The 18,908-nt window shown below is 42.8% G+C and overlaps 2 protein-coding genes across 9 annotated transcripts in view; one reads left to right on the top strand and one right to left on the bottom strand.

Annotated features, from left to right (window-relative positions):
- LOC130296589 (lysozyme C, milk isozyme-like) overlaps positions 1-11,185 on the top strand; it is a 56,475-nt gene extending 45,290 nt beyond the window's left edge. For 3 of the 5 annotated variants that reach the window (XM_056548287.1, XM_056548289.1, XM_056548288.1), the window contains exons 2-4: positions 9,585-9,731; positions 9,941-10,016; positions 10,971-11,185. In XM_056548287.1, coding sequence (XP_056404262.1) covers positions 9,587-9,731; positions 9,941-10,016; positions 10,971-11,040 — 291 coding nt within the window. In that variant the 5' untranslated portion in view covers positions 9,585-9,586 and the 3' untranslated portion in view covers positions 11,041-11,185. Of the gene's footprint in view, positions 1-8,900; positions 8,997-9,584; positions 9,732-9,940; positions 10,017-10,970 lie in introns of all 5 variants that reach the window. The other 2 variants (XM_056548286.1, XM_056548285.1) reach the window with 1 other exon arrangement.
- The window catches only part of LOC130296588 (lysozyme C-1-like), a 97,987-nt gene that overhangs the window by 36,013 nt on the left and 43,066 nt on the right, over positions 1-18,908 (bottom strand). The gene's annotated exons all lie outside the window — the stretch shown is intronic.

Here is an 18,908-nt window from a genome sequence, read left to right as displayed (position 1 = left end):
ATCAACTGGTGCTAGAAAGTTAAACAGATTTGTAAATTACTTCTATTTAAAAATCTTAAAGGGTAGCTCCCACCATCCTATTTATTTATTATTTTTTTTGCTAGCCCGTTCCGCCCCCCCCCCCCCGCTACGGCACTAGCCCGTTCCCTCCTCCCCCCGCCCCGCCTACCCCGTTCCCTCATTACACTTGCAGTTACTACAGAGTCCTGCAGCGGGCGTGCAGGGGCAGCGGGCGTGCAGGGACAGCGGCGGCAACGAGGCGGCGGCGGCGATGTGCGGGAGGAGTGGCCTCTCAGCCAGTGGCCGGGGAGCCAATGCACTCGCTCCCGCCTGTCTGGTTGACAGGCAGGGAGCGAGTGCAGCCTAACTGAAAAAGGACTGATTGCCACTCCAAAATCAGTCCTTTTTCAGTGGCCGGTTTTTAAATGTAAATTAAACCTTTTTAATGAAAAAAATTATAATAAAAGTATATTAGAGATATGTTGTAGTACATAAGTACTACAACATATCAAAAAATAAAGTTGGTGACAGTGCCCATTTAACCCTTCTAGTACTTATTAGCTGCGGTATGCTCCAGAGGAAGTCCTTTTCTTTTTGAATTTCCTTTCTGTCTGACCACAGTGCTCTCTGCTAACACCTCTGTCCATGTCAGGAACTGTCCAGAGTAGGAGCAAATCCCTATAGCAAACCTCTCCGGTTCTGGACAGAGGTGTCAGCAGAGAACACTATGGTCAGACAGAAAGGAAATTCTAAAAATAATATAATTTCCTGTGGAGCATATAGCAGCTGTTAAGTACTGGAAGGATTAGGATTTTTAAATAGAAGTAATTTACAAACTGTTTAACTTTCTTGTACCAGTTGATTAAAAAATAATTTTTTCAGGAGAGTACCCCTTTAACCCCTTAAGGACCAGGCCATTTTACACCTTAAGGACCGGAGCGTTTTTTGCAATTCTGACCACTATCACTTTAAACATTAATAACTCTGGAATGCTTTTAGTTATCATTCTGATTCCGAGATTGTTTTTTCGTGACATATTCTACTTTAACTTAGTGGTAAAATTTTATGGTAACTTGCATCCTTTCTTGGTGAAAAATCCCAAAATTTGATGAAAAAAATGAAAATTTAGCATTTTTCTAACTTTGAAGCTCTCTGCTTGTAAGGAAAATGGATATTCAAAATATATTTTTTTTGGGTTCACATATACAATATGTCTACTTTATGTTTGCATCATAAAATTTATGAGTTTTTACTTTTGGAAGACACCAGAGGGCTTCAAAGTTCAGCAGCAATTTTCCGATTTTTCTCAAAATTTTCAAACTCGCTATTTTTCAGGGACCAGTTCAGGTTTGAAGTGGATTTGAAGGGTCTTCATATTAGAAATACCCCATAAAAGACCCCATTATAAAAACTACACCCCCCAAAGTATTCAAAATGACATTCAATAAGTGTTTTAACCCTTTAGGTGTTTCACAGGAATAGCCTCAAAGTGAAGGAGAAAATTCAAAATCTTCATTTTTTACACTCGCATGTTCTTGTAGACCCAATTTTTGCAAGGGATAAAAAGGAGAAAATTTTTACTTGTATTTGAAACCCAATTTCTCTCGAGTAAGGACATACCTCATATGTCTATGTTAATTGTTCGGCGGGTGCAGTAGAGGGCTCAGAAGGGAAGGAGCGACAAATGGTTTTTGGGGGGCATGCCGCATTTAGGAAGCCCCTATGGTGCCAGGACAGCAAAAAAAAAAAACACATGGCATACCATTTTGGAAACTAGACCCCTCGGGGAACGTAACAAGGGGTAGTTTGAACCTTAATACCCTACAGGTGTTTCACGACTTTTGCATATGTAAAAAAAATATATATTTTTTTTTACCTAAAATGCTTGGTTTCCCGGAAATTTTACATTTTTAAAAAGGGTAATAGCAGAAAATACCCCCCAAAATTTGAAGCCCAATTTCTCCCGATACAGAAAACACCTCGCATGGAGGTGAAAAGTGCTCTGCTGGCGCACTACAGGTCTCAGAAGAGAAGGAGTCACATTTGGCTTTTTTGAAGGAAATTTTGCTCTGGGGACATGCCGCATTTAGGAAGCCCCTATGGTGCCAGAACAGCAAAAAAAAAAACACATGGCATACCATTTTGGAAACTAGACCCCTCGGGGAACGTAACAAGGGGTAATGTGAACCTTAATGCCCTACAGGTGTTTCACGACTTTTGCATATGTAAAAAAAAAAAAAATGTTACCTAAAATGCTTGTTTTCCCAAAATGTTTACATTTTTAAAAAAGGGTAATAGCAGAAGATACCCCCCAAAATATGAAGCCCAATTTCTCCCGATTCAGAAAACACCCCATATGGGGGTGAAAAGTGCTTTGCTGGCGCACTACAGGTCTCAGAAGAGAAGGAGTCACATTTGGCTTTTTGAAAGCGAATTTTGCTCTGGGGGCATGCCGCATTTAGGAAGCCCCTATGGTGCCAGGACAGCAAAAAAAAAAACACATGGCATACCATTTTGGAAACTAGACCCCTCGGGGAACGTAACAAGGGGTAGTTTGAACCTTAATACCCTACAGGTGTTTCACGACTTTTGCATATGTAAAAAAAAATATATATTTTTTTTTACCTAAAATGCTTGTTTTCCCAAAAATTTTACATTTTTAAAAAGGATAATAGCAGAAAATACCCCCCAAAATTTGTTAGGCAATTTCTCCCGAGTACGGCGATACCCCATATGTGACCCTAAACTGTTGCCTTGAAATACGACAGGGCTCCAAAGTGAGAGCGCCATGCGCATTTGAGGCCTAAATTAGGGACTTGCATAGGGGTGGACATAGGGGTATTCTACGCCAGTGATTCCCAAACAGGGTGCCTCCAGCTGTTGTAAAACTCCCAGCATGCCTAGACAGTCAACGGCTATCTGGCAATACTGAAAGTAGTTGTTTTGCAACAGCTGGAGGCTCCGTTTTGGAAACAGTTGCGTACCAGATGTTTTTCATTTTTATTGGGGAGGGGAGGGGGGCTGTGTAGGGGTATGTGTATATGTAGTGTTTTTTACTTTTTATTTTATTTTGTGTTAGTGTAGTGTAGTGTTTTTAGGGTACAGTCGCACCGGCGGGGGGTTCACAGTAGTTTCTCGCTGGCAGTTTGAGCTGCGGCAGAAATTTTGCCGCACCTCAAACTTGCAGCCCGATACTTACTGTAATCCTCCGCCCATGTGAGTGTACCCTGTACATTCACATTGGGGGGGAACGGGGAACATCCAGCTGTTGCAAAACTACAACTCCCAGCATGTACGGTCTATCAGTGCATGCTGGGAGTTGTAGTTTTGCAACAGCTGGAGGCACACTGGTTGTGAAACACCGAGTTTGGTAACAAACTCAGTGTTTTGCAACCAGTGTGCCTTCAGCTGTTGCAAAAGCAACAACCCCCAGCATGTACAGACAGCGGAAGGGCATGCTGGGTCTTGTAGTTATGCAACAGCTGGAGGCATACTACTTTGGCTGGGGATGCTGGGGATTGTAGTTATGCAACAGCTGGAGACACACTGGTTTGCTACTTAACTCAGTGTGCCTTCAGCTGTTGCAAAACTACAACTCTCAGCAGTCTCCGACAGCCAACGGGCATGCTGGGAGTTGTAGTTATGCAACCACCAGATGCACCACTACAACTCCCAGCATGCACTTTAGCTGATTGTGCAAGCTGGGAGTTGTAGTTATACAACAGCTGAAGGTACACTTTTCCATAGAAAGAATGTGCCTCCAGCTGTTGCAAAACTACAAGTCCCAGCATGCCCATAAGGGAATGCTGGGAGTTGTGGTGGTCTGCCTCCTGCTGTTGCATAACTACAGCTCCCAGCATGCCCTTTTTGCATGCTGGGAGCTGTTGCTAAGCAACAGCAGGAGGCTGTCACTCACCTCCAACGATCCTCGCCGCACAGGTCAGTCCCTCGTCGTCTCCGCCGCCGCCGCTGCTCCTGGGGCCCCGATCCCAACAGGGGCGCCGGGGATCGGAGTCCCCAGCACCCGGGGTGCACGTCCCGCACCCGCTCACGTCCTCCGGAAGAGGGGCGGAGCGGGTTGCGGGAGTGACACCCGCAGCAGGCGCCCTGATTGGTCGGCCGGTAATCCGGCCGACGAATCAGGGCGATCGTGAGGTGGCACCAGTGCCACCTCACCCCTGCTGGCTCTGGCCGTTCGGGGCCGTCACTGGAGACCCGATTGACCCGGAATCCGCCACAGATCGCTGGACTGAATTGTCCAGCGATCTGCGGCCATCGCCGACATGGGGGGTCATCATGACCCCCCTGGGCGATATGCCCCGATGCCTGCTGAACGATTTCAGCAGGCATCGGGGACCGGCTCCGCTCCAGATGGTTGCGGGGGGGCCGGTAAAACACATGACGTTCTCATACGTCATGTGTCCTTAAGGACTCGGAAATGGAGACGTATGAGAACGTCATGTGTCCTTAAGGGGTTAAAGGACACCAGTCGACACTTTTTTCCTGACAGAACCATGAGTCATTGGGGGTAGTTCGCGGTGGCTTCTCGCCACCCCACCAGCCTTGATAGACAGTTCTTTTCCTGGTTGGGTATAGGCCAGCAGGGCATACTGAAGGCATTGGGGACCACCATGATGACTTGTGGTTTAGGCAGCATGAAAGTGATGATAGGTTCCCTTTAAGGGTTGCTATAACTCCTATACTTTAAGAACACTGAATCATTATTGACGGCTACTAAAGATGCACATTTCTAGCAGGGCAGATTGGAAATATAAATAGTCATAGTCAGAAATGTAAAAATTGTCTCATGTTGTAGGTGGATCCAACTTGGCACCAGGCAAAAATAGCAAACTATTACCAATTATTTTGCATAGCTGCCATCTATCACTGTCACAATGTCATCCTCTCATCTCTGACTGGCTGCTCTCTGCCCAGCATCCTGGGTCTGCACATCTGCCCTTATTTTGATGGGCAGCTTGGTTGGTGATGTTAGACTAATTTTCTTTGGGTTGTGGACTGTGTAGAGACAAGAAAGATGTGGAGCACATGTAATGGGCTACAATAGGTCTCCCCCTTATAAAAAAGTTTTAAACACGACACACTACCATAAATAATCCTAATACATCGATGGTAAGCTCATAACATAGTACAGTACTAGAACCAAGCTCATAACATAAAAACTGGATCATAACAGGTGTCCCCTGAGAGCAAAAGTTGCGCTTAAAGGGTTTCTCCGGCGCTTAGACATCTTATCCCCTATCCAAAGGATAGGGGATAAGATGCCTGATCACGGGGGTCCTGCCGCTGGGGACCCCCATGATCTTGCACGCCGGACCCCGTTAAAATCAGTCCCTGGAGCATGTTCGCTCCGGGTCTGATTACCGTGTTGATCACGGGGACGGAGCGTTGTGACGTCATGGCTCCGCTCCGTGTGATGTCACGGCTCCACCCCATGTGACGTCACGGCTCCGCCCCTCAATGCAAACCTATGGGAGGGGCGTCATGCCCCCTCCCATAGGTTTGCATTGAGGAGCGGAGCCGTGATGTCACACGGGGGGAGCCGTGAGGTCACAACGCTCTGTCCCCGTGAGCGATAGGTTTGCATTTAGGAGCGGAGCTGTGACATCACACAGGGGCGGAGCTGTGAGGTCACAACGCTCCGTCCCCGTGATCGACACCGTAATCAGACCCGGAGCGAACATGCTCCAGGGACTGATTTTAACGGGGTGCGGCGTGCAAGATCACGGGGGTCCCCAGCGGATAGGGGATAAGATGTCTAAGCGCCGGAGAAACCCTTTAAGTGCTTCCTTACAAGAAGAGGTGTCCCTTTATACAATATAGATGACTATATAGATGCCACAATTAACAAATATTCTCTTACATGGTGAAAGTATCTAAAAACTATTAGGTGCTCCCTTACTCTTCACATGAAGAACAGAGAAGGTAGTCTAGAGGCTTCTTTTGGCCTGTGAAGTTGGCGGCTATGTGCAGGCAGGTGTGAAGATGTTACTTTATTGCTCACACTTGAGTTAGGGTGCTATTGCAGAATCTCGTTGGTTACAGGCTATCATAGGACTGCAGTCTACAGGACACAGGACAAGCACAGCCCAGTATGAGGATGTGACATTATCATGCTTGTCTGGTGGATCCACAAGTGGAAAGGTGATTGGGAGAGCAGGGAGCTGATGACTTACTGCTCCAACATAGTCTCCAACCCAAGAATTCAAAAATAGTTGACAGTGATGCTGGCCTGGTTATTTAGGGGTCTGGGATAAAAATAAGTGGCCTCTGTCTCAGATGCCCAATGCCTTCCCCCATCTTACCTCCGAGTGGCCACCTGAAATTCTCCTGGTAGAGCCTATGGTCAGTCCACTCCTGATTGTTACTACTTTAGCAATGTTGATTTTTGGGTTTAAATTATATATACTCCTTTGTTGTATAGAACATACCGTATACACATTTTCTGCAACTTACTGTACGTTCATTACCTTTTATTCATAGTTACATAGTTAGTATGGTTGAAAAAAGACATACGTCCATCAAGTCCAACCAGGGAATTGAAGGGAAGGGTGTAAGGGGATAAGGGAAAGGGATGTAGTTTTATAATTCTGCATAAGCATTAATGTTATTTTGTTCCAGGAATGTATCTAACCCTGTTTTAAAGCTGTTAATTGTTCCTGCTGTGACCAGTTCCTGAGGTAGACCGTTCCATAAATTCACAGTCCTCACGGTAAAGAAGGCGTGTCGCCCCTTTAGACTAAACCTTTTCTTCTCCAGACTGAGGGAGTGCCCCCTCGTCCTTTGGGGGGGTTTAACCTGGAACAGTTTTTCTCCATATTTTTTGTATGGGCCATTTATATACTTATATACGCTTATCATATCCCCCCATAGTTACATAGTTATGTAGGAAGTACAGTTGAAAAAAGTTCAACCAAGGAAGGTATGGGTGAATGAAGGGGATAGGATTCTATATTTATGCGTAAGCATTAATGTTATTTTGTTCTAGGAATGTATTTAAGACTGTTTTGAAGCTCTAAACTGTTCCTACTGTGACCAGTTCCTGAGGTAGGCTGTTCCATAAATTTACAGTTCTCATGGCAAAGAAGGCTTGTCGCTTCTTGAGACTAAACCTTTTTATTTGTTGTTTGCATTTTTTCTTTTTTTTACCGCAAACAGTTTTCCTTATATTTTTGTATAGCCAATTTATATACTTAAATAATTTAATCATATCCCCCCCTTAAATACTCTTCTGGAAGCTTAACAAATGTAATTCCTTTAATCTTTTCTCATAGCTAAGATGTTCCCTGCCCCTTTTAGTTTTGTTGTGCCTCTATGTACCCTTTCCAGCTGTATAACATTCCTTTTATGAACTGGGGCCCAAAACTGAACAGCATATTACAAAAGCTTGTCTTGCGGGGTGACTTTCAATAGATCGCAGATCGCTGCTCTGTTAAACACGAAAACCCTGACTTACCGTATTTTTCGCCCTATAGGACGCTCCGGCATATAAGACGCACCCAATTTTAAATGAGGACAATCTAGAATACAACGTAAAGTATAGGTCACAGTGATCTTCAACCAGCGGACCTCCAGATGTTGCAAAACTACAACTCCCAGCATGCCTGGACAGCCGTTGGCTGTTCGGACATGCCAGGAGTTGTAGTTTTGCAACATCTGGAGGTCCGTAGGTTGAAGACCACTGGTATAGGAGGTAATACTAAAGTGTCCCCACCGCTCCGGACCCATCACTGCTGCCCTGGATGTCGCCCTCCATCGCTGTCCCCGGGATGTCCCCGTCGTTCCGGAATGTCTCTGCTGCCCGGTATCCTTGCTCTCCGTCGCCATCATCACGTCGCTACGCACGCCGCTCCTATTGGATGACGTGGCGGCGTGCGCGACCACGTGATGACGATGAAGGAGAGCGCCGACCATGCAGGAGATCCCGGCATGGAGAAGACACCGAGGAGGCAGGTAAGGTCCCTCCCGGTGCAGTCAGGTTAGTGTTACTTTCGCTTCAGATGCGGCGATCAGCTTTGATCGCCACGTCTGAAGGGTTAATACAGGGCATCACCGCGATCGGTGATGTCCTGTATTAGCCACGGGTCCCGGCCGTTGATAGCTGCAGGGACTGCCGTGATAGGTGTGTATTCGCCGTATGAGATGCAACAACTCCCCCCCCCCCCCCCCCCGCCAGGGGTAGAAAAAGTGCATCTTATACGGCGAAAAATACGCTAATTCCACCGGCTGCTAACTGTATCAGTTTCCATTGAGGAAGGTAAGCTATCTAGCTCTTGCCTACCTGAGTGCCAGCTCTTTGATTTGGCTGGGACATGATATTTGGGGACTGTTACCAAATTATATTTGACACATAGATTCAGCCAGGCATGTCTATGGGAATGGGAATGTTCTCGTAATATCACTGACTGGCAGGGACATCTGAGAACGAAGAAGTAGAAACTGATGAGTTACAAAGTGATGGAGGAATCAGCCCATGGGGATAAAAATGGCTGACAGCTGCTACCAGAAAGTGGATGCGGAATAAATCTGGGAGCTTACTAAACTGCACACAGTTACTAGACCTAAGCATTCGGGGCACTGCCATTTATTCAATAGTTTTTAGATACTTACACTATGTAAGAGAATATTTGGTAATCCAATAACACATACTGCCTCTGACTCTAAATGGGAAAACAAAGAGAATTCCTAAATTCATTGCCAAAAGCCCCAAACAATAATGTGTACCCAGTATATGCCCCAGGGCTTTACATGTACTGACTGTGTGGTCAGATGGTGGTGTGTGTATTGTGTGAACACAAGGCATTGACTATAAATATAAAGGGTGCAGGATCTGCCTCCACAACACATCAAAATGAAGACCATTATTGTCCTCATCCTCGCAGCTCTGACAACTACAACTACCAGCCAGGCATCCAACCGCTGCACATGGCTTAATGCATTAAAAAGACTTAACTTGGATAACACCATGGTGGCAAATCGTAAGCATATCTTATCTATCTCATATCTTTCTGTCTATCTATTTATCTATCTCATATTTATCTATCTATGTCATATCTATCTATGTCATATCTATCTATGTCATATCTATCTAGCTCATATAATATCTATCTATCTCATATCTATCTAATATAATATCTATCTATGTCATATCTATCTATCTCATATAATATCTATCTATCTCATATCTACGGTATCTAATATAATATCTATCTATCTCATATCTATCTATCTATCTCATATCATATCTATCTGTCTCCTATCTATCTATCTATCTCATATCTGTCTATCTACTGCATCTCTCTATCTCAGATCTATCCATCACTTGAAAATGGTGGCGTGAGGTCACTGAAACATACTGATTTTTGCACCATAAAATAAACTCCAATTTCTTGGGACATTTTTGCCAACTGGTGTGCTGCATTAATCTCTACCCTTTCCATCTTTCTATCTATCTTAGATCTATCTATCAATCCATCTATCTTACTCCACTTTTATCTTTTAGATTGCAAATTATAAAATTAGTTTAGTGTTATACTATGTCCATGTTTGTTCCTTCTGTCTTTCAGTCATGTGCATAGCCCATCATGCCAGTAATTTCAATAAGGACCATAGAGCAAATGATCGGGCCCATGGTGTCTTCCAGGTTGGTGCTGGCTTGTGGTGCCAATGCCCTAAATACCCAGGCCAGAATCACTGCCATATCCCATGTTCTGGTAAGCATTCCTCCCCATTTTCCAGCCTTCATAGATATAAAGCTTGTTATAAGTCCTAGATATTTAAAACTGCTCATGTCTTGTATCTCATTGTGTTTATAATATTCTTATTTAATACTCGGAATGTCATTACATGCAAAAAGTATAAAAAATACGAGCATATAGCTCTGTCTTACATGGTTGACTATTTCTTTTTTTTTTTTTTGTAGCCTTACATGACCAAAACCTAAATGATGATATCCAATGTGCTGTCACTGTTATAAAAACCCAAGGATACACTGCCTGGTAGGTAATAACTCTATGGTGGGGATTTTCTGTATATACTACTTAAAGGCGTACTTCGCCTCTAGACATCTTATCCCCTATCCATAGGATAGGGGATAAGATGTCTGATCGTGGGGGGTCACGCCACTGGGGACCCCGCGTTCTCATTACCGGCACCCCGCCATCATCACAGCACAGAGGAAAATCTCTGTGCGTGATGACGGGGTGACACGGGGCCGGAGCACCATGACATCACGGCCCCTCAATACAAGTCTATGGGAGGGGGCGTGGTGGGAATGCCCCCTCCCATAGACTTACCTAAAGGGGGCAGGGCGTGACGGTATGAGGGGCCGGAGCCATGATGTCACGGTGCTCCGGCCCCTGTATCGCCTGTCATCACGCACAGAGATTTTGCTCTGTGCTGTGATGACGGCAGGGTGCTGCTACTGAGAATGCGGGGGTCCCCAGTGGCGGGACCCTCACGATCAGACATCTTATCCCCTATCCTTTGTATAGGGGATAAGATGTCTAGGGGCAGAGTACCCCTTTAAACCATCTCTCCACAAACCTATTATACTTGGATCGTTGTCGGGAGATGGATTGGGGATCATTTATAAGGCCATGTACCATGTGGTCACTCACTATTCTATTAACTATCTTCATTCAGTATATACAGTACATACATTACATACATTTACTACTAAATGTAGATGTAGAATGAAATGGCTTTGAATGATCTTTATGCAGATAAGGTCTTATTTTTCTTATGTGAACTACTAGGGATTGTATAAAGACATGGCTTTGTTAAATATTGCAGCTCAGAAGTATTCACTAAAATGGGGTTAAGCTGCAATACCACAAAAAGTCTATGGACAAGGGTGGCACTGTTTGTTGGAAAAGCGCTAGGTTTCTTCAAACTCAACTCTCTAATCCATTGGACTATACTAATACATTGTTTGCTTCTTTCTTATATAGGGGTGTCTGGAAACAACACTGTGCCAATAAAAACCTTCAAGAATATCTAACGTGTCCAACGACTTGTTAACTTGATACGAAGTGATGAAAACACCGGATGACTGATGAAATCTCTGGTGTCTCCTCTCTGAATCACCAATCACATGTAATTGTTCATCTTCTGAAATTGTCACAAAAATTTAACAGAAAAATACCTTAATCTACAAATCAATAAAATCTTTAGAGCATCAAGATTCTGTGTTTGCCTATTGATTACAGCTATGTTCATACAGCGTCCCCTGCAGGAAAAATATAGCATTATATAAAGTCCATTAAGATAAATGGCTGTCCATGTCATTCATGACCAGACCACGTCTGCAGGAGCGAGACTGCTCTTTGTTAGCTGCTCTAAACTCTGGGCAATTGACGGTGGTGTTGAGCAGGGAGCCCCTCTAGGACATGTATTTACCCTTATAGGGGTTATACTGGTGGTACAGAGGCAGAAGACGATCAAGTTAGACTGTGCTTATATGGCAAATGTCTTTGTGGAACTCTGCAGAAATATTCCACATGATGCAGCATTCCCATTGATTTTCCTGATTCCAGTGTCGACAGAAATAATAGACTTGTGTATTCTTTATGTGGATTCCCCTCTGAAATGCATTGCCCCGCCAGATTATTCAAATGTGTGGAATGTCCGTCCGTGTTTCCCGGGCAGACATTCCACACATTTGTGACCGTGTGAACCTGCCCTTATGATGGAACTCAAGGCGGGCAGCTAACTAAAAGACATGGTTAGCAAACTAACAATAGATAGAACTCACACGGCATGTAAACACGGTCACGCATTTCAGGTGTTGCCACCCCTAATCATACTGATTCCTAATCATATGATTAAGGCTACATTCACACTGCTGGTTGTTTCCGGTTTAGGATTGAGAAAAGCTGGAGAAAAAATAGTGCTTTCACCGTCTTTTTCTATGGCTTTTCTCTCCGCAAAAAAAAACAGCGCCTGACAGACCCATTGACTATAATGGGTTCATCGGGATCCCTTATTGGCCGTCATGACCTGTCAAAATTACGGCCGTAAAACTACAAAAAAAAAAAAAAAAAAAACTTGCTCTATGTGCCAGTATTCCAAGTAATGCTATGCGCACATGGGTCAGATGAATTTGTACTGGTCATCTGACCGTGTTGCGCTATGAGCACAACACCATAGTTGGCATCAACACATCAACTGGTGTGTTAGCAGGGTCCCAGAGATCACCCGCAGCATTCAACCGCAGACTTCTATGGAGGTTGCGTCTGACATGCAGTCCTGGAATTCTCCACACAATCCAGCACCGGTAGAACCTCCACTGGGCGGATGGGCTCTAGGGTGTGGGGAAAATAAAAGAAAAAAAGAGAACGCTTGTATGAAGGTGCTCCCGGGGACTGTATAGTAATTTACCGTAATGCACAGACTTTAAAATAAAGAAAGGTTTATTGGAAAGAGAAACAGACAATTTGTCTCAAGTTAATGCTCTTCGTCAGGTCCATAACTAGATGTGATGAAGAGTGTTAAAGGAAATCTGTAAATAGTATCACTCGCACTAAACCTGTCGGGTGATGCTGATTAAAACGGTACTCACATTGCCCAGCCATTCCGCCGCAAATTGCATTTCTCTATTTCTGCTAATGAAGGCCTTGGGGCACGGGCGGAGCTCTGATCCGAGCTTGGGGTACGCTGATGTAATCTTCGCCGGGTGGCCGCTCCGCCCAGCTCATTAACATTCATAACCACCTCCCTGCTCCTTCACCCGTGTTAGTGTATGGTGCATGCGCCGCTTACTGTGTACTCCCGGAAGCAGCGTTCTCCTCGGCTTCACTGCCGCAGCCATCTTTGATAAGTAACATGCTTAGGGGAATGTCGCTTCTGGGAGTACACAGTAAGTGGAGTATGCCGGGCGAAGGAGCAGGGAGAGGTGTTCTGAATATTGATGAGCTGGGCAGAGCGTCTGCCCGGCGAAGATGACATCAGCGTGCCCCAAGCTCGGATCGGAGAATTTTTACCTCCAATATGAGGGTTTTTGCCTTCCTCTGCAGCAGCTCAGCAGGGACTCAATAGAAATATATAGGTTGAACTTGGTGGACTCTGGTCTTTTTCAACCTTATGAACTATGTTACTATCTGCAGAACAATATGAAATGGGGTAGGGGAAAGCAGGGGGAGCAAATACAGAATTCCTCAATCCTGGTTTCTCACAGCCCAGAAAATCAGCATCTAAGGGTCAGGGTTCATCTGTTTGCCCAGAGCAGAACCAGAGTTATATACAGTTGCCCCTACTAACTAATCAGATCGCTTCTGTCCTTTTTAAAAAGGCTTCTGAAATATACACATATATATATATATAAATGTAGAAAAAGCGCAGCACTCCTCAATAACGTGAAAAAAGTGGTGATTTATTGGCTCACATAGCAGCAACGTTTCTGTCCTACCATAGGACCATTTTCAAGCTTAGTGACACAACTCAAGTAGGGGGTATATATACCCAAACATATGTGTGCAATCAACATCATGATCAATATAAACAATTAGCAAAATAAAGTGCATAAGTGCAAAAAATGCATTGCATTACAAGCAGTGTAAACAGTATCAAAAGTGTACATTCATATTATATAAAGTGCATTACATAAAATGTGCGGTAGATTAAAAACATGCTTGAAAATCTCATAATACATATAATTGTCTATTAATAACTGCAGCTGATAACAATATTAAATAATGTATACTAGTATAGTAGTATAGTAGTAAGTGGAGATACCTGTGAGATGCTCCTGAGCATAACAGTATGGCGCCCACAGCATGGGACGCCGTTCTCGGCGTCTACTATTGCGAGCGACCGAGTTCCGGTCAGGTGAACATGTCACATGACTAACAGCGATCACGTGATGCTGTAGTCATGGAGCACACAGACGCCTGAACTTGCGCCTGTGAGAAGCGTATGAATCAGATGGAGAATGGTCTAGTGTGTGAACAGCGCCCGAGGGATGGCACACAATCAATCCCAATGTATAGAGTAATAAGATATTGCACAGAATAGGAGAAATGAGATGAAATGCAAATAGAAATAAAATAAATACAAATAAAAACATAATGATAAACGAAAATGTATATAAGAAATAAAAAATAAAAAAATAAAAAAATAAAAAATAAAATAAAAAATAATAAATACAAATAAAATAAAATGATAAATAAATCAAAAGATAGTGGTACACAAAACCAGTGTAATTCTTTATTATTAATGTTCTCTCCCTTGGGCTAGGGAAGGAGGATAAAGGCCATCTACTAGAGACCCTCCCTGGTTTGTAGGGCAACCCCGGATGTGTCCAGAAACCGGGTCACCACCCGAGGATGCCAAAGGTTCATTCAATAAATGCGAGGTTCTGTTAGGAATCCCCGGTTCGCTAGAGTTCCCACTACAGCCAATTTTGGGAGTGTGCTAATATTTAAATAGCACCATAGACTCATGCATATATAATAATATTTTAGGCCAACCTCCAGATGTCAAAATAATGAAAATAAATGATAAATTAAAATATACAAATAAAATAATAATAAATAATAATTATTTAAAGTATAAAAATAATAAAAAAATAATGAAAGAACTAAATACAAAGATAAACAAAATAGGAAAAGGATAGTTGAAACCAAAAGAACTTGTAGTTAGTACATCTGGATTTATTGAGTACCCACTCTGGGTCTTTTTTCTCACTGTTGACCATGTCACCATCTATATATACATCAATATACTTATAAAAACATGAAAATATTAAATAAAAATTATATGAGCAGTCGCACAGGTGTCTTCCACTTTGAGGTCCTGTAAACTGAAAAAAAAAATAATAAGAAAAAAAGAAAAGAAAAAGAAAATTAGTGAAAATCAATGATAGCAATACATAACAATAATCATATCCATATTCATAATAATGCAGATCTAAATTGTGTCAAAGAAGTCCCAGCTGAAGTTGTATAATTTTATCAACAGATGTAATAGTTGAAGATTGTCAAGAGGTATGAATAGAGTAAAGGAAATATGCTCACCATTCTTATTATATTATATTGAAGTCGACATTAAGACCAGTAGGACGGAGTGTGTTCAACTGATGAATCCACCAGAATTCCCTCTGTTTTAACCTTGCCAACCTATCACCACCCCTGTTGGGCTTGGGAACAGATTCTAGTGCCATAAATTTTAAATCCTTGTCAGTGTGTCCTACTTCAGTGTAATGCTTTGAAACAGGAAGATCCATCCTGTGCTTACGGATGCTGTATCTATGGTTGTTGATGCGCACCTTGAGACTGCACGTGGTTTGACCCACATAAAGCAGTCCACATGGGCACACCAACACATAGATCACCCAACCGGAGTCGCACGTCAGGAACTGTCTCAACCGGTATTTTTTCTGTGTTGTGGGGTGGGTAAACTCATTGCCCTTCAACATTGAGGGACAGTTGATACACGTGAGGCAAGGAAAGGATCCTTTTCTTTGGGATCCTAGGAAAGTTTGATGACTAACTTTCTGTGAAGGAACCTCTGTTTTTACTAGTTTGTCTCTTAGGTTATATGATCGTCTGTACGACATCAGAGGGTTCGCTCTGAACTCACTGATGTTTTTAAAGCTATCTCGCATAATAGGCCAGTGTTTATTCAAAATATTAGAGATATGGTTACTATGTGCAGAATAGGTAGAAATAAAAGGAATCCTAGTATGTTTAGCTCTAGTCTTGGGTTTCAAAATAGATTCTCTATCTAGCGCTAGTACCTCCTCTTTATGTGCATTAATGATATAATTAGGATAACCCCTTTGTTGGAAATTTCTAGACATAACATTTAGTGTTTCCATTAACTTGGAACTGTCATCCACGATCCTCCTTGCTCTCAGCATCTGGCTGTAGGGCAAGGAGTTAACCATTTTACGCGGATGACAACTCCGGAAATGGAGCAGAGTATTTTTATCTGTAGGTTTGGAATATAGTGTAGTATTTAGATGTTGTCCCATTTTGCAAACCATCACATCAAGAAAGCTCACTTCCTGTTTGGAATAAGTCATAGTGAATTTGATTTTGTCCTCCATATTGTTTAAGAACTCATGAAAAGTATGTAGCTCTTCCTCGGAACCACTCCACAGGAGGAAGACGTCGTCAATGTAACGCCACCACCCCAGACAATGTCTGAAGTGGCGGCACACATAGACGACGTCTTCCTCCAATGAACCAACATATAGATTTGCATACATTGGCGCAACATTCATCCCCATAGCGGTCCCAACTAACTGTAAATAATATTTGTCATCAAAAATAAAATAATTGTTGGTCAAGATTAATTTTAATAAATCTAACATAAAATGTTGGGCCGCTATGGGGAAGTCTGTTGTCGCCAATTTCTTTTGAACTGCAGCAATCCCTTTATTATGATCAATAGATGTATAGAGACTGGAAATGTCAAATGAAACCAGGATTGTATCTGCAGGTATATTGGTATTGTGTATTTTACTTAGAAAATCATTAGTGTCACGTATATACGACTGGGCCCTAAAGACCAATGGTCGTAGAACTCTGTCCAAAAAAATTGAGGCATGACTCAGTACCGCCTCCCTACCCGAAACGATCGGGCGGCCAGGTGGATTAGACAGTGATTTGTGAACCTTTGGCAGGATATACAGTGATGGTGTTTTGGGATATTGTATTAAAAGGAATTCCTTGAGTGGCCCATCAATAATACCTGCTGCCAAGGATTCACAAACAAGGCTAGAGAAACGTTTCTGTATATCAGGACATGGACCTCTATCCAACAATTGATATGTATCAGCGTCCATGAGTTGTCTGTACACCTCCTTCCTATAATCAGCTGTGTCCATGACCACGATCCCACCACCCTTGTCCGCAGGCTTGATGTGAGATCGTGGTCATGGACAAGCTGATCAAGGGCAACCCTCTCAGCCCTAGTTAAGTTAGGATGCTCCCTACCGGAAGGCCTCTCTTTCAATATTTCAATATCTTGTCGTACCAAAGACATAAAGGTCTCCAAAGGATGAGACATCAAGACAGGATTGAATGTGCTCTTATTTCTAAGATCAAACTTATTAAGCTGTAACATACAAGTATTGGTCTGAGACCCAGTCGAATTATCGGCATGGGTGTTAAACCAAATCTTTAACTTAAGATTTCTAAAAAAATACTGTAAATCACATTCAATTTTATACCAATCCGTGTTGGTCATAGGGCAAAAAGATAGTCCTTTAGAGAGCAATTGTACCTGAGTCTCTGTCAGAGTGTGAGATGAAATGTTGATAACCGTATCTGTTATTTCTTCTTCTGTTGTGGACGGGGATTGTTGTTCCTGCCTGTTCTCTGTGTTCTGGTTCTTCCTTGGCCTGTGGCGTTTTCGCCCCCCTCTCCTTGTGGGTTTCCTGGAGATGGGTTCGAGACAGAGTCCTCCCCTAAAAAATCATTAGTGGGGAAAACATGAAAATCAGAATCCTTCTGAGCCGTTTTTTTCTTCCCTGGTTTGGGGGTGGCATATTGTTGATTAGGCACATAAAGATTTTGTTGATGCCACGTGTATACACGTCCTTTAGCATAATCTCCTGCATCCCTATGCCATTTCTTTTTCTTGACCTCCATAACATCATTTTTGTACTTATCAGAGAAGCCTTTAAATCGTTCAAAATACAGTGTACAATCGTCCGTTGACAATATTTCTAGCAAATTCTTTTTCAACTCAATCACCTTGGCCCGAGCCATCTCCAATTCTTTTTGTAAAAAATCTAGATTAAGCAAAATGATGTCAAGAGCATATCTATCTGAGATAGCTTCAAATTTCCTCTTGAATTCCACATTATCGGTCTGCACAGCTGGTCTGAGTCTAGAGCGCATTCCTCTAGGAATCCTTTTATTTCTATAGTACTCTCCTAATGTAATCAAATGCAATTCAAGCGTAATACATCTTCTAGACTCGTATTCAAAATTACGTTTAATGTCCGTGATGGCAGGTGTAGCAAGAAACGTGGCGTCTCCTTTCACTCCATTCAAAATCCTCTCAACTTCAACCTCAGCATAGGACGACAAATGAGCCATATCCAAATCAATAGGTGCTTCCATAGTACACAAAAACAATAGTGTGCCAGCAAAAAAAAATGAATAGATATCAATGAAGAAAATCTGCAGCACTACTTATCCAATACAGCAGCGGGTGCCAGCGCCCCAGACCCGATCAAAGTCCATGTAATATAAATGTAGAAAAAGCGCAGCACTCCTCAATAACGTGAAAAAAGTGGTGATTTATTGGCTCACATAGCAGCAACGTTTCTGTCCTACCATAGGACCATTTTCAAGCTTAGTGACACAACTTAAGTAGGGGGTATATATACCCAAACATATGTGTGCAATCAACATCATGATCAATATAAACAATTAGCAAAATAAAGTGCATAAGTGCAAAAAATGCATTGCATTACAAGCAGTGTAAACAGTATCAAAAGTGTACATTCATATTATATAAAGTGCATTACATAAAATGTGCGGTAGATTAAAAACATGCTTGAAAATCTCATAATACATATAATTGTCTATTAATAACTGCAGCTGATAACAATATTAAATAATGTATACTAGTATAGTAGTATAGTAGTAAGTGGAGATACCTGTGAGATGCTCCTGAGCATAACAGTATGGCGCCCACAGCATGGGACGCCGTTCTCGGCGTCTACTATTGCGAGCGACCGAGTTCCGGTCAGGTGAACATGTCACATGACTAACAGCGATCACGTGATGCTGTAGTCATGGAGCACACAGACGCCTGAACTTGCGCCCGTGAGAAGCGTATGAATCAGATGGAGAATGGTCTAGTGTGTGAACAGCGCCCGAGGGATGGCACACAATCAATCCCAATGTATAGAGTAATAAGATATTGCACAG

Source organism: Hyla sarda, chromosome 12 (assembly GCF_029499605.1).
Source record: "Hyla sarda isolate aHylSar1 chromosome 12, aHylSar1.hap1, whole genome shotgun sequence".
NCBI lineage: Eukaryota > Metazoa > Chordata > Amphibia > Anura > Hylidae > Hyla > Hyla sarda.
This window is presented reverse-complemented; position numbering and strand designations above follow the sequence as displayed.